At 37.5% G+C, this 14,459-nt stretch overlaps 1 protein-coding gene across 1 annotated transcript in view; it reads left to right on the top strand.

Moving 5' to 3' along the window:
- prss12 (serine protease 12) overlaps positions 1-11,311 on the top strand; it is a 61,892-nt gene extending 50,581 nt beyond the window's left edge. The window contains exons 12-13 of the mRNA XM_051703698.1: positions 3,821-4,119; positions 9,165-11,311. Of these exons, the coding sequence (XP_051559658.1) occupies positions 3,821-4,119; positions 9,165-9,472 (607 nt within the window). The 3' untranslated portion in view covers positions 9,473-11,311. The remainder of the gene's footprint in view (positions 1-3,820; positions 4,120-9,164) is intronic.
- The last annotated feature ends 3,148 nt before the right edge of the window (positions 11,312-14,459 follow it).

The following is a 14,459-nucleotide window of genomic DNA, read 5'->3' as shown; positions in this document are numbered from 1 at the left end:
ATTGCTCAAAGGGTGTGTAAAGCCAGTTAATACTTAGGTGAGATTGGTGAAGATATCTGCGCACCAATTAAAGGGATAGTTCATCCAAAAATAAAATGTTGTCATCATTTACTCACCCTCATGTTGTTCCAAATGCATATGACTTTCTTTTGTCAATGGAACACATAAGGAGATGTTAAGCAAAATGTTAGCCTCAGTTACCATTCACTTTCATTGCATCTTTTTTCCATACAGTGAAAGTGAATGATGACTGAGGCTATCAGTCCCCCATTTCTCCCTTTGTGCTCCATGTAAGAAAGAAAGTCATACGGGTTTGGAAAAACATGAGGGTGAGTAAATGAGGACAGATAAGCTATCCCTTTAATCACTGATTGTTCAGCATTATTAAAATTAAATCAATTATATAATACATTTTTCAATTATTTTAATAGACTTTTTGCCTTAAATGGTATAGGACAGTGGCGGGTTATAGCAAAAGATTACGAAAGTGGGGGTTGGGAAATGATCCAGATCGAACTCAAGTTACCTGCACATATGTGCCACCGTGCAGCTTATCGGGACACATGCACTTCCTACTAAGCCGTATCCCACAGAATAACATTTTAATAGCCAGTGTTGACATCAGTATTACAGTAAGTATTAAAGTTAATTGTGAGCATTTTGTGGGGGCCTGGGTAGTTCAGCAAGTAAAGACACTGACTACCACCCCTGGAGTCACAAGTTCGAATCCAGGGAGTGCTGAGTGACTCCAGCCAGGTCTCCTAAGCAACTAAATTGGCCCGGTTGCTAGGGAGGGTAGAGTCACATGGGGTAACCTCCTCGTGGTCACTATAATGCTCTTGCTCTCGGTGGGGTGCGTGGTGAGTTGTGCGTGGATGCCGCAGAGAATAGAGTGAAGCCTCCACATGTGCTACGTCTTCGCGGTAATGCACTCAACAAGCCACGTGATAAGATGCGCAGATTGATGGTCTCAGATGCGGAGGCAATTGAAATTCATCCTCTGCCACCCGGATTGAGGCGAGTCACTACGCCACCACGAGGACTTAGAGCACATTGGGAATTGGGCATTCCAAATTGGGGAGAAAAGGAGAGAGGAAAAAAAAAATTGTGAGCATTTTGAACATCCCAAGCTTAATATATACAGTGTCACAGGCTCAGACCTGCCCTTTCCGGAACCTCACGATGAAGAGAGGCTTTGGGAATGTGGTGCTGATCCTGCTGTTGGCCAAGAGTGTCATTCCGGACAGGGCAGATCCTTTTTCCAGAAAAGGCCTGACTGTGTAATGGGACACTGCTGTCCCTCTCTTTGGCACCAGATACATATTTCCATTACACAGCAATGGTTTCAATCACTAACAAGCAGACAGGAGGGCATACATACACAGTCACTGACAGTAAAAATAAATACAAACATAAAAACATTAAAACCAAAGCTCTTGATTATTGCTTTTTTAAAGTCCTTTCAGTTGCATTCGTATTCATCTGTTAGGCTTAAGTTTGAATTATTACATCATTTTATGCATATTGCAATATATGACCATTGCAAAGAAACCCTTAAAAGACTGGCAAGCACAAGAGGCTTTCCACCTTTGCGTTTATATGTCATAGTGTTGTGTTAATGAAATAGGAAGACTTCCTGTATGTCTCTGTTTTCACCAACTGACCGGGAGTGTATTTTGCAAATGTTTGGCTGTGGTTGTATGTGCACATGGTTTGGCTTTGGGGCCACAAGATCAGTTGACATGAACTTCCTGAGGAAGGGACCTGATTTGTCATGTGAGGAGAATGTGTTTTGAGTGGCACAAAGCAAAGTCAGTTGCGGCACTTTTACATTTTTTTTGTTATTTCAGTGCAAAAAGCTGCGTCATATTCGATATCCACCCGCAATCTAGATTAAGTAGGCGCAGTCAGCGCTGAAACTGCGTTGCCTCTTCAGTATTTAAATTAATTTGCATTCCTTTCCATGCAAACATGCCTCCTTTCTGTGTAAACATAAACATTCACATATATAAACATTCACAAAATTTGCCCGCCACAATTTATTAATAATTTACTACATTTTACTATTACTATTACCACCGGATGAAAGTAGGCGGTAAAATACATTTTATTTAAAAGAGATGTTTTGTGCATTTTCTGTCAATCATATCAGCAGTAATTCATCAAAATTATGAAGATGTTATAACCTGGCATATTTCCAGATGCGTGGTGTAGTCAAGCGCACTTTCAGCCTGTTAAAGAGATGATTCAGGTGTCTGGATCACAGTAGTGTGTAATGCAGTTCAGTCATGGCAGAGTGTATCAGAAAATGGTGGTTGGCTGCATCCTCCACTATATACTGCAAGATCAGAATTGCTTATGCAAATTGCGTTCAGTACAGGTTTTCTGGGCACATTTGTGCCGTTGCTTGATCTGCATAATTCCTTAAGTGAATTCCCCCCAGAATGTTTTACACTCCTGTGATGTTTCCCTTTTACATTTCTGATGATAATTCACTTGTGAAATAGGCTAAATTGGTTGTTTTTTCAATAATCAGTGCTAAAACTAGAGACCTAGAGACCAGAGTGGCAAATGGCCAATATAATGCTTATATTTAAATTAATGTTAGCAAAGGAGATATACCAGTACACACAATTGCTGAAATTAGAATTTCAGTATTTTACTCAGTATTTACTCAGTTCACTCAACTATATTTGAAAAAAGAAAATTAGCACTATCCATGGAATGGGAATGGGCATTTCTTTTAGCATTTTGTCTAGAGTACTTGGGGTGCTAATATGCATCAGACAGACATCTTTGGGCATTGCATCACATCCCTTTTTTCAGTTGGTGTGTCAAGTAAAAATTATTCTTTTAAAAACATCTCAAAAACACATTTAAAATCTGCCCTACAAAGCTTAAACACAGTAGCTACACCAAGAGTGAGAGCGTTTACATGCATGATCTTACACCAATTATGCTTAAAATGCAAACAATGTTTAAGGTCATGTACATGCCTTAAACCATGTTCTTTTATCAGGGTGAGGTCATGAGCTTCTTAAGCATTTTACTCTGCATGTAAACACCTTCTGACTTTACAACATTACCAACATTCTTAGATTTTTTTTGAAAAAGATATATTTTTGGTTGTTATCAGCGTATTTGTGTGCATTTAAACACTTATTAAAACTGAGAGAAATGGCTTCAAAGTTTCATTTTCCAGCCAATTGTGCATTACAAAATTGTCTCAATTCATTTTATCTGAATCTGAGCATAGTTTTCAGCCAAATCCTTCTGTCACAGGACAGCTCATAGTTTAAGAGACCCAATTTCAGTTGTAACTCAGTTTTCACAAAATGCGTCTTTTTGAAAGTATGTGCCCTTTGTGTACAATTAAAAACTCACCTATTTGCAGTGTGCTACTATACTTTCTGTATTATTTGTTTCCATTCTTTTTTGCCTTGTGTTGTGTTGATGTCAGGGTATTGGCCTATAAATGTTAATGATGCAGTCCTGTTATAATTATTATAGCACTTTAAACTTGCATTATTTCCCAATGTTAGTAGTAACTCAGATAGTTAGATAGGTTGAGAAGCAGAGGTAAATTAGGCGGTGACACTTTACAAAGTTATTTAAATAAAAATAAATAAATCACAGGGAAGCATGCCCTGACTACCATACCCATTCCTAGCAATGACAAGTCTGTTAGTAGATTTTGGAACTAACACAATCAGTCAAGCGGGCACAGTTATCAACCTATTAATGGGCCTGGCTGATATTTTGGTCTAAGGCTAGTCTGATTCTTAGTGTAGTTATGTGTTTCTTATATGATTTTTCTCAGGTATGGTAACAGCACCGGGCTGTATAAAGTTCGTGTGGGTGATTATCACTCTCTGGTTCCTGAGGAGTATGAAGAAGAGTATGCTGTGGAGAAGATTATCCTTCACCCACACTACCACACTGACAGCAATGACTATGACCTGGCACTGGTGCGTGTGTCTGGCCACAGAGCTCACAGGGGTCTCACAGGCGAGTGCGTCAGGCTGAGTCGTTTCGTCCTGCCTGCCTGCTTGCCAGTTCGGAAGGAGAGAGTGCCAAAGGGAATTGCCAACTGCTTCATCACGGGCTGGGGGGACACGGGTAGGAGAAGCCATGAAACACACACACACACACACACACCATTCATCCATTCACAAACACATACATATTGACAAACATTCCCATATACACTATTAAGTGGATTATAATACACATCCACTATAGCATGTCTTCATATTAGGGCTGTCAGTCAATTGTTTGCATATTAAAATTTTTTGCTGAGAAAACCCCCCAAACAAAGATCATTTTGAGGGACATTACATTATAGTGGTTGGCGATTAAGCATTGAATAGACAAAAGTGGTTATAGAAGTTAATATATAGTTTGTTTAATTTTTGTATCACTGAACACAAGAACATGTCCTGTGTGAATGGCTCCTTACTCATTTTATGCTGCCTGCTCTCGGTAAGTGTGGTTTGGACAAGGCATGTTGCTTGTAGTAGAAGGGGCTGCACTGACTGCATAATTCATAATAATAATATGCTTTGCATTTAGGTGGTACTTCAAGCTTGAATTGCTCAGATAGTAGGAAAATTGCTTATTGTGGAATTTACATATGGGTAAGGGGGTCACGAATTGTTCATTTGTGAAAATCTTTTGGTTAATGTGTTTATTTTTTAGTTTATAATTAATTGTACCTAATTAACATGTTAAATTGACAGCACTACTTAATATATATGTTTCCGGTACAACATGACAGCCATAAGCATCAACATGAAACCTCAAACTGTCTGTCTTGAATTGATGTATGCTTTGGTTTAATTAGAGGTGGAACTCTGAGTGTGTGTGTAAGATGAGGGAGGTGTTTTTAGCTCTGTTCAGTAGCATAAGCAGACAGGCATAAGATGTGATCAGACAGTGTGAAAGCAGAACTAACAGCTGTAAAAGATGATCACACACTGTAAAAGGATCTCACTGAGACACAGCCTAGTTTCTTCTGTCTAAAACAATCACTCTCTTGCTGTGTCATTCTCGCCCACTGTTTAAAACACACAGACAGACACACATTTATGTTGTCGTGTGATTACAAGGATTATCTAGCACTTACTAAAAGGAATAGTTCACCCAAAAATGAAAATTCTCTCATCATTTACTCACGCTCATGTCATCCTGGATGTGTATGACTTTCTTTCTTCTGCTAATCACAAACGAAGATTTTTTGAAAAATATCTCAGCTTTGAAGGTCCATACAATGCAAGTGAATGGTGGCCAGAACTTTGAAGGTCCAAAAAGCAAATAAAGGCAGCATAAATATAATCCATACGACTCCAGTGATTTAATTAATATCCTCAGAAGCGATATGATAGGTGTGGGTGAGAAACAGATCGATATTTAAGTCCTTTTTTACTATAAATCTCCACTTTTTTACTTCCACATCAGAAAGAATAGTGTTAGAGATAGAACTATCCCTTTTATAAAATAATTTTTGTGTTGACGTAACAGCAAAGACACAAATCTGCTACTGAAAATAGATACCTGAATATGATTACAGAGTTGTCAGTGTAGAGCTCAGCAGCACACATTCACTTTTAAAATGGTGTGACAAGTACACATCTGAATTTAGGCAACATGTATGCAAATATTTACAGACTAAACAATTGTCAGCGTTGTAATTGTTAGAAACTTTTGATGGTTTATGCACATGATAAAATAGTTTTTGTGTTTCTGATTGAGTGTTGTTCCCTTAATGAGAGATTTTTATCTATAAAACATCTGTTTTTCAGCAATGAGACAGATTAGTCTCAGCTTTAATTATTTGTTCTGCTGGGTGGCTTAAACAGGGCTGTGTTTGCATATGAATGCATGATGGTAATTGTAAGCATTCGTTTTATGTATGAGCATATGACGTGAGTACCATTTCAATGTGTTCATAATCACAAAAGTTAGTCTTCTCTGGGACAATGAGGCTGTGAAATTCATTAGTGTAATTGTCCAACAAGATGTCCTGTGAGACAGAGAGATTACTAAATATTGAAACAACTAACATCAATTATACATAATACTATTACTAACACAAATTATCATTGGAGGAATATTTTAAAGCAAATTGGCCTAAACACACAGATCTCCTCTATGGGCACATCAATCCAGCTGCCTAGTCTCATCAAAAAAAGAAAAACACAACAGGAGTTAACTTCCACACAGATGTTTATCACACAAAATTCTTAGTCAGAGCTTGACAGCAAACAGCATGAGGAAATCATCAAGAAATTGTAGTGTGTAATCACAATGTCAGTGTCAAGCATATACAGATTATCGTGTGGATCTCTGACATGCTTTGATATTGGGCTTTAATTCTAATGGGTCGTGTTCTCTTGTAAATCACCAGTGAATTCCTTGCATGAGTCTTTGATTTTCATCAGTCCTCTCTCTTAAAGTATTCCTTTCTCAGTAAGTGGACTTTATTATTCTGAACAGAATATTAAAGTAGTCCAAGTAAGATGAATGAAGTGTGTGATTACACTGGCAGAAAAGTGACTGCACACCACATTGCATATGTGAACAGATAAGCTTGATCGCTTCCAGGCTTCGAGAAATGATTTGTGCGTGTGCATACAAGTGAACAGGATGGAGCACTCTCTTGACTTAAATTCTGGCATCATTTACTACCCTTTTGTTTCCTCTGTGGAACACAAAAGGATATGTTAGGCATAATGTTAGCTTCATTCACCATGCACTTTTTTTCCATACTGTACAAAGAAAGTGAGGCTGCCAGTCCCTAACATTTTGTTTTTAATCAACCTGCTGGTTGTGGCATAAAGAGGGTCATTCTTATTCCATAGAGCATTTGATTGGACAAAAATATGATTAGATTAACATGAGTCATCAGTATTTTTGGTCTGTTTTCCTAGAAGAGGAAGACTGTATATTTTAAGTGCGAATATGCGTGATTCTCACGTAATCTGTCAAGAAAATGTCCTGGTCATATTCAATCATCTCAAAATAAATAATAATGATAAATTCTAAAATAAATAATGAAATACACACACACACATACAGTGGCAAGAAGAAGTATGTGAACCCATTGGAATTAGCTGGTTTTCTGCATTAATTGCTCATAAAATGTGATCTCATCTTCATCAAAGTCACAAGTATAGACAAAGCGCTATGTGCTTAAGCTAAAAGCACACAAACAATTATAATCTTTCATGTCTTTATTGAACACATCCCACAAAACATTCAGAGTGCTGTGGAAAAAGTAAGCTTCCAAGTAAGCCCTTGGATTTAATAACTGGTCAATCCTCCTTTGACAGCAATAACCTCAACCAAGCGTTTCCGATAGCTGCGGATTAGACCCGCACAATGTTCAGAAGGAATTTTGGACCATTCTTCCTTACAGAACTGCTTCAGCTCAGCCATATTATTAGGATGTCTGGTGTGAACGGCTCTCTTGAGGTCATTCCACTGCATCTCTATTGGCTTAAGGTCTGGGCTCTGACCTGGACACTCCAAAAGGTGGATTCAATTTTTTTTAAGCCATTCTGTAGTGGATTTCCTTCAATTTTTAGGGTAATTTTCCTCCTGCATCACCCAACTTCTACTGAGCTCCATCGTACAGCCACCCTGACATTATCCTGTTGGATATCTTTATAAACATAGGAATTAATTTTTTCCTTGATGATGGCAAGCAGTCCAGGCCCCGAAGCAGCAAAGCAGCCCTAAATCATGATGCTCCCTCCACCGTGCTTCACTGCTGGTATAGTTTCATGTTGGTATGTGGTGCCCTTTTTACACCATAAGTAGTGCTGCGTGTTCTTCCCAAACAATTCAGCCTTAGTTTCGTCAGTCCACAAAACACTTTCCTAGTAGTGTTGTGGAGTGTCAAGGTGGTCTTTGGCAAACCTCAGGTGGGCAGCAATGTTTTTTGGAAAAGCAGTGGCTTCTTTCGTGGTGTCCTGCCATGCACACCATGCCTGTTTAATGTTTTCCGTATAGTAGACTCAATGTTTAGCTGTCACTCTAGGGTTCTTTTTACTTCATCGAGCATTCTGTGGTGTGCCTTTGAGTTGTCTTGGCTGGACGGCCACTTCTAGGGAGAGTAGCTACAGCACTAAATTGTCTGCATTTATAGACAGTTTGTCTAACTGTGGACAGATGAATATCTAAGCTCTTCGAGATAATTTTTAACCCTTTCCAGCTTTATGCAAAGCAACAATTCTTGATCGTAGGTCTTCTGAGATCCCTTTTTTGCGAGGCATGGTACACGTCAGCAGATGCTTCTCGTGAATTGCAAACTCAAAATGTTTGAGTGCTTGTTATAAGTCAAAGTAGCTCTAACCTTCACCTCCAATCTCTATTCATTAATTGGATGCCAGGTTTGCCAACGTCTTCGGCCTAAGCGTTCACTTACTTTTTCCACAGCACTGTGAATGGGATGTGTTCAATAAAGACATGAAAGATTATAATTGTTTGTGTGCTTTTAGCTTAAGCACATTTTGCTTTGTCTATACTTGTGACTTTGATGAATATGAGATCACATTTTATGAGCAATTAATGCAGAAACCCAGCTAATTCCAAAGGGTTTACATACTTTTCCTTGCCGCTGTGTACATATATATATATATATATATATATATATATATATATATATATAGTAAGATATATATTACCCTCTGTAAATTACATTACCATAACGTGTTGAGACGTTTTATTTTTACTATTCCCATTGTTTTCAATTATGATTCTTATCACCGCAACAGTTTTATTTTTTTATACTATATTACAGTTAAAAGATGGTGTTGAACTATATTTTAAATTAAAATCAGTGAAAACTAAAGGTAGTACCAAAAGAGTACTACTATGAACTATGACTAACATTTTAATATCTTTTTTTGTTCATGTTGCAGTAAAGAGAATTGGGGGTTAAATGTGCATACATGCCATAAAAATAATGTCACAATGTAAAAAATATTAATGGACCTTTGTTTCTTTTGATTTTGGAGTAAAACAGGACGAGGACATTTTTATTATATATTTCATGAGAATTACTCTTATATGTTAATTTTGTTGCACCTAGCATATACAGTAGTTAAACTCAAAGCACTTGTGGTCTTAATGGATTTTCTCTCCCTCTCCCCTTTTCTCAGGTCGTGCATATTCAAAAACTCTTCAGCAGGCCTCAATTTCTGTGTTGAGCAAACGTCAGTGTGAGCAACGCTATTCTGACCAGTTTACCAGTCGAATGCTGTGTGCTGGCTCCTCCTACGATGACCACCGTGTGGACAGTTGCCGTGGAGATAGTGGTGGTCCATTAGTGTGTGAGAGGGCAAGCGGAAATTGGGTTGTATATGGGGTCACATCTTGGGGTCATGCTTGTCGACTGCAAGACGCACCTGGCGTGTACACCAAAGTGTCCACCTTTGTGCCCTGGATTAGGAAGGTCATTGGCCAATAGGATTTAATAAAAACTGCAGTCAACCAATAAAAGACATTGTGACAATGCAGACAAAGAAATGATGCACATTTTTAAAGTAAGAGCTAATTATGTTTCAGATAAAACTTTAATAGTTTAAAACTCAAGCACACACTCAAAACACTAGCACAAAGTGACTCTAGTATTCCAAATATGTATTTTAACATCAAAGAAAAAAGCTGCTTATTGCCTTATGTAATAAGTTGCACCTGGCATAAATAGTCATCACAAAACTGTATTTTGCACTGAAATTTTGTGACAGTTGTAATGGACCATTATTGTAGTGATGCATCCAGCAGTCTTAATTTGGTATCATTTCAGGTCTTCATTCTTTTACTTTGATTCTCTTTTTCTTTATTTTGGTGTTGAAACTGAAACACTTCTAGGTTAAAGGGACCACAATTGTTAGTGTGGAATTAATTACTGAAGGCGGTAATGGAAGTGTGACTATTTGACTCTATACTCCGTGCCATTAAGAGACAAAATGGGATGAGTAATGTTCCGATTTCATATATAGAACTTTGTGATCATTCTGATGACTTGAAATCACATCATACTTAAATGGTGAAGTGGGAAAATTCTGGATTTCATGCCAAGAACTGTATGTTTATTTTACACTCCTGGGATATGGTTACCATGGCACTGCTAAGTAACCAACCACATCACCTCATCAGCACATTAGGTGACATCATTACTCCATCACATGTACAATGACATAATTTGTTATAGGTCAGATGTTCGTGATGGTAATTGGACTGGGGCTTGACACGTCTTAACGTGAAGACAAAAAGGATATCACAAACCAGCCGCAAGTTTGGACACCTAGTCATTCTTTATTATTATGTTTTCCACATTTTAGAATAATAGTAAAGCCATCACATCTATGAAATCACACAAATGGAAATATACAAATAGTGTAGTGACCAAAAATGTTAAACAAATCAAAGTTGTTGGGTTTTTTTTTTAACTTCCTTAAAGAATCCACCCTTTGCCTAGATTACAGTTCTGCACAATCTGGCCATTTTCTCAACTAGCTTCATAAGGTGTTTTTAAACAGTATTGGAGTTCTCATGTATGCTGTGCACTTGGGGGCTTTTCCTTCACTATATGGTTCAACCAATATGGTTTAATCATTTAAGCATAAGCCTTTAAATCAAAAGGTTTTAAATATAATAAATTCAAACATAAAACATATATTGAGTCAAGTGTGTCCAAACTTTTGACTGGAAGTGTGTTTGCTTAATATCTTTACAATTCTCAGTTCCACACTCTCTTACAGATGCCAGAGAACGTGAATTTGGGAATTATGTGCAATGCAAACCGTTTTACAAATGTTTATACCTCTTTGTTTTAGATCACGAGGAGCATATCTTGTCTTAGCCATTAAGGACTGAAATTAGGCAGTCTGTTTAAGTGTGTCATTATTTGGTTGTAAAGAAACATTGCGATCATTTTGCTGAGCTAATATTTAGTATATTTCCTGTTTTTCTAATACATTAATCAGTCATGTTCTAATCTCCTGTTAATTAACTGTTCAATGAAAATAATAATAAACAAATAGTTATTTGTTCACACAGGGTCAATAAATTCAGTTTTATTCCATTTCTATTTTGGGTTGTGTTTAGTATTGTCTTATGTATGTTTAAATATTTCTGAACTTGGTATGATGCTATAGTTTTTGCATAAAATTAGTTTGTAACGTCCTGTGGCATGTGATGCACTATTCATGAGGGCTGAAGTGTCATTAGCAAACAAAAACCCACAAAAATTTAAAATGTTTGAAAATGTACAATTGTCTTGTAACCTCAGTTTGGAGCATTAAATGTGTTCATTGGTAAAAACATTTGTCACTGGTATTTGTTAAGAATATAGTACCTTATTTTGAAAGTACTGTCAACTTGTCAAAATGTGTTGATCACTGGGCTAACAAACAACTATGGAATGAGAAGAAAAGGAGAAAAGAAAGGGGAAAAATGGTTCAACAGAAGGAGAGTTTATCGGACAAGTTTGTTAAAATCAATAGACTCTATCTAAATAGCGATGTCTGAATTTGTGGCTGTCTGCGAGTTGGTTTGGATGTTTGCACATCCATCTTTTCTTTGAGGAAGTCTCTAACATAGAACGAATATCTTAGCTTTAGTACTTATGAATACAAACAGAAAGGCTCAACTTTCCCAGCTTTTCAGCAAGTCCAGCTTGCTCTGTGGGTGTGTGTGTTCACACAGTGGTCTGAATCAGTGTGTACAGGAATGACATTGCTGTGTTAGCGCATACTTTTAAAAAAGTCTGTTTACACAACACTGTAACAATCGGAACACAGGGCCATTGTGTTTGTGTGTGTGTGTGTTGACTGCATTTTCAAATGCATATCCTTTAAGCTAATCTCTACGGAGACAAGTTCATGATGAGAAAGACTTAACCATTTTAAAAATGTAATTAATGCAGATTGTTAGTATTAATCTGATGTTCACTGCATGGTGAAGTAGACAAAAATTCTATCTGAATTTGTTCACTAAATGTAATAACATGCAAGAGTTTTGCAGAAACACAAATCCAGTAATTAATTGTAGAATTGGAACCATATGGATAATATAAATCTAGAGTCAAACATGGAGTGGGGAATAGAGTAGCATGATTTTGAATGGAGAACAGTATATGCCAAGTTTCTCTAAAACTCTTTGTCCAGTTACATTGTTTTGGCTTTCAGCACCAATCCATGAAAGAAAGACCTATTCTGCCAAAGCACAGAGAGAGGGGGAGAGAGAGAGTGTTACAGCGCCACCTTGTGGAGGTCTTGTGGCCTCTAATTATCATAATTGTGTTTGTTCAAAATGCATTAAATGCAGCATCCACTGGGGGTGCCAGGGGGGTACTTAGTTTATCTATAAAGGGGGCTAAGGTTGGAAGAAATAAGGGGCTTAACCCCCAAAATGACCAACTAATGTATTTATATTGTATGGATGACTATTCACTTGTAAACTAAAAAATAAATAAATCCTCAAAATAACTGTCTGCATAAATCAATCTATTTCTCATGTACTGGTCTGTCGAGTGTCATGTCATACCTCTTGAGCTCCCTATCTTCTCCTGACTGGCAGTGTCTTTTTTTTTCCCCAGAAAAATATAGTCATTTTCTGCATGACTTTACATCTAAAATTATTACTTATAATATGGTTTAAGATGTCAGCCTGTAGGTAGCATATTCCAAGCAATGTACTATAAACCTACAGGCATATTAATTTGGACAAAGTGGTTAATTAACTGAGGTGCAGCAAGCTAGTCATTTAATCTCTGATTTTACAGTCACTTCAGGAATGCCTTAGCTAGCTAGCTAGCTTGTTGAGCTCAAATAGGAACAACTGATTTGCCCAACACTAAGTAAGTAACGTTACAGTAACTGATGTTATCAGACAGCTATATCTGGCTATATGAAAAACAACTATAAAATATTTGTAACATCTAGCTTGTAAAATGTACAGGAACATTGTTCCATTACAATGTACGAACCTCATTCTCATTCTTTGAAACAAAGCATGATGGTTTGATAAAACCTGCCCAGTGACAACAGTCCCATCTACTGGCCAGAACAGGTAGTGTTCAACAGCTGGCTACATATGCGAGGGGCTTTAAACCCCAACTGACAGTCATTTTTGCAGACCACAGCCAGGCCAGCGCTCATTGCTTTTCATCAAGGACAGACGGAATACTGGGCGGACAAAGTCAAAGTCATAAAACATATTTTATTTGTTAAGTGAAAAAATATCAGGGGCTTAGGACTTCACTCTCGTAAAACCAAAACAAAATGCTGAACCGCCAGTAGTCTTAAAGAGACAGTATGGTTTTAGCACTTGTATATATTAACCTAAATACTTGTAAATAGCACAAATTATGCATATAAACTATAAATAAGTATTTTTTTATAGGCTCAACCAAGTAAAATCTAATTCTTTTGCATACCCCTGGAAACTGCTTGTACGCCAAGTTGGGAACCACTGCTCTAAATCAATGGTTCTCAAACTGTGGTGTCCTCAGGCAGCCGTGACATGGATGGCTTTCAGAATTTATCAATTCAAACATATAAAAATGTACATTTCATACAACTTCAACAATCAGGGAGTTAATCTGGGTAAAATTAACCATGGTTTTACTATAGTAATATTGTATTAACCATGTTTTTTGGTAGAAGCTTTTAGTGCAGTCAACAGTGGTGTTACTACTGTAATATAGTGTTAATATACTAACCATGTTTAAATTTGTGGTTACTATGATTTTACTACAACATACTATGTGATACTATAGTTACTGTAGTAAAACCATTGTAAATATTTGTAAGGTAAGGTTGGGGTTAGGGGTAGGGGTTAATGTGTATGGTGTCTGTGGGACTCTAAATAAACACAATAAGCACACTGCAGTGATAATGTATGTTAGTATTTAATTAGGAGTCAAAATAGTATCTGCACTTATTGCAAAAAGAGGCTTTTTTGCTTTTCGTAAGTGCAAATAGCAATAGATGCCATAAATTGCCTCTGCCTACTAGTATAGCTTGTACGTGTAATGCGTAACCATGGCCGCTGATAAGGGGGTACAACTGGACCTTTTGTGGGGGGCCCGGAGTACTGGGGGAAGAAAGGCTATTACACACCTTAGAGCACATCTAAATGCGTTCAGCAGGAGATGCGGATATAAACACGGAGACAGCATGAACCCCCCCAACGATCTTTTTGTTTACTCCAGAATTTCAGCCGTCCACGTGAAAAAACAAAAAACCCTCAAAGTATATGCGCGGCATCTAGATTCTCAGTTTCCTGAAGGCAAGCGGAGAGTTGCCTGCGTTTGATGCAGAAACACTGTATTCATCTCTAAGCTTTTAGTGTATCGATAATGTAACCAGTCTGACAGAGAAGTTGCAGACTCTTCTAGACAGACAAGAGTTTTAGGATAGGCTACATGTAGGCCAAATATTTGTTTG

This window comes from Myxocyprinus asiaticus, chromosome 7 (assembly GCF_019703515.2).
Source record: "Myxocyprinus asiaticus isolate MX2 ecotype Aquarium Trade chromosome 7, UBuf_Myxa_2, whole genome shotgun sequence".
NCBI classification, from domain to species: domain Eukaryota; kingdom Metazoa; phylum Chordata; class Actinopteri; order Cypriniformes; family Catostomidae; genus Myxocyprinus; species Myxocyprinus asiaticus.
This window is presented reverse-complemented; position numbering and strand designations above follow the sequence as displayed.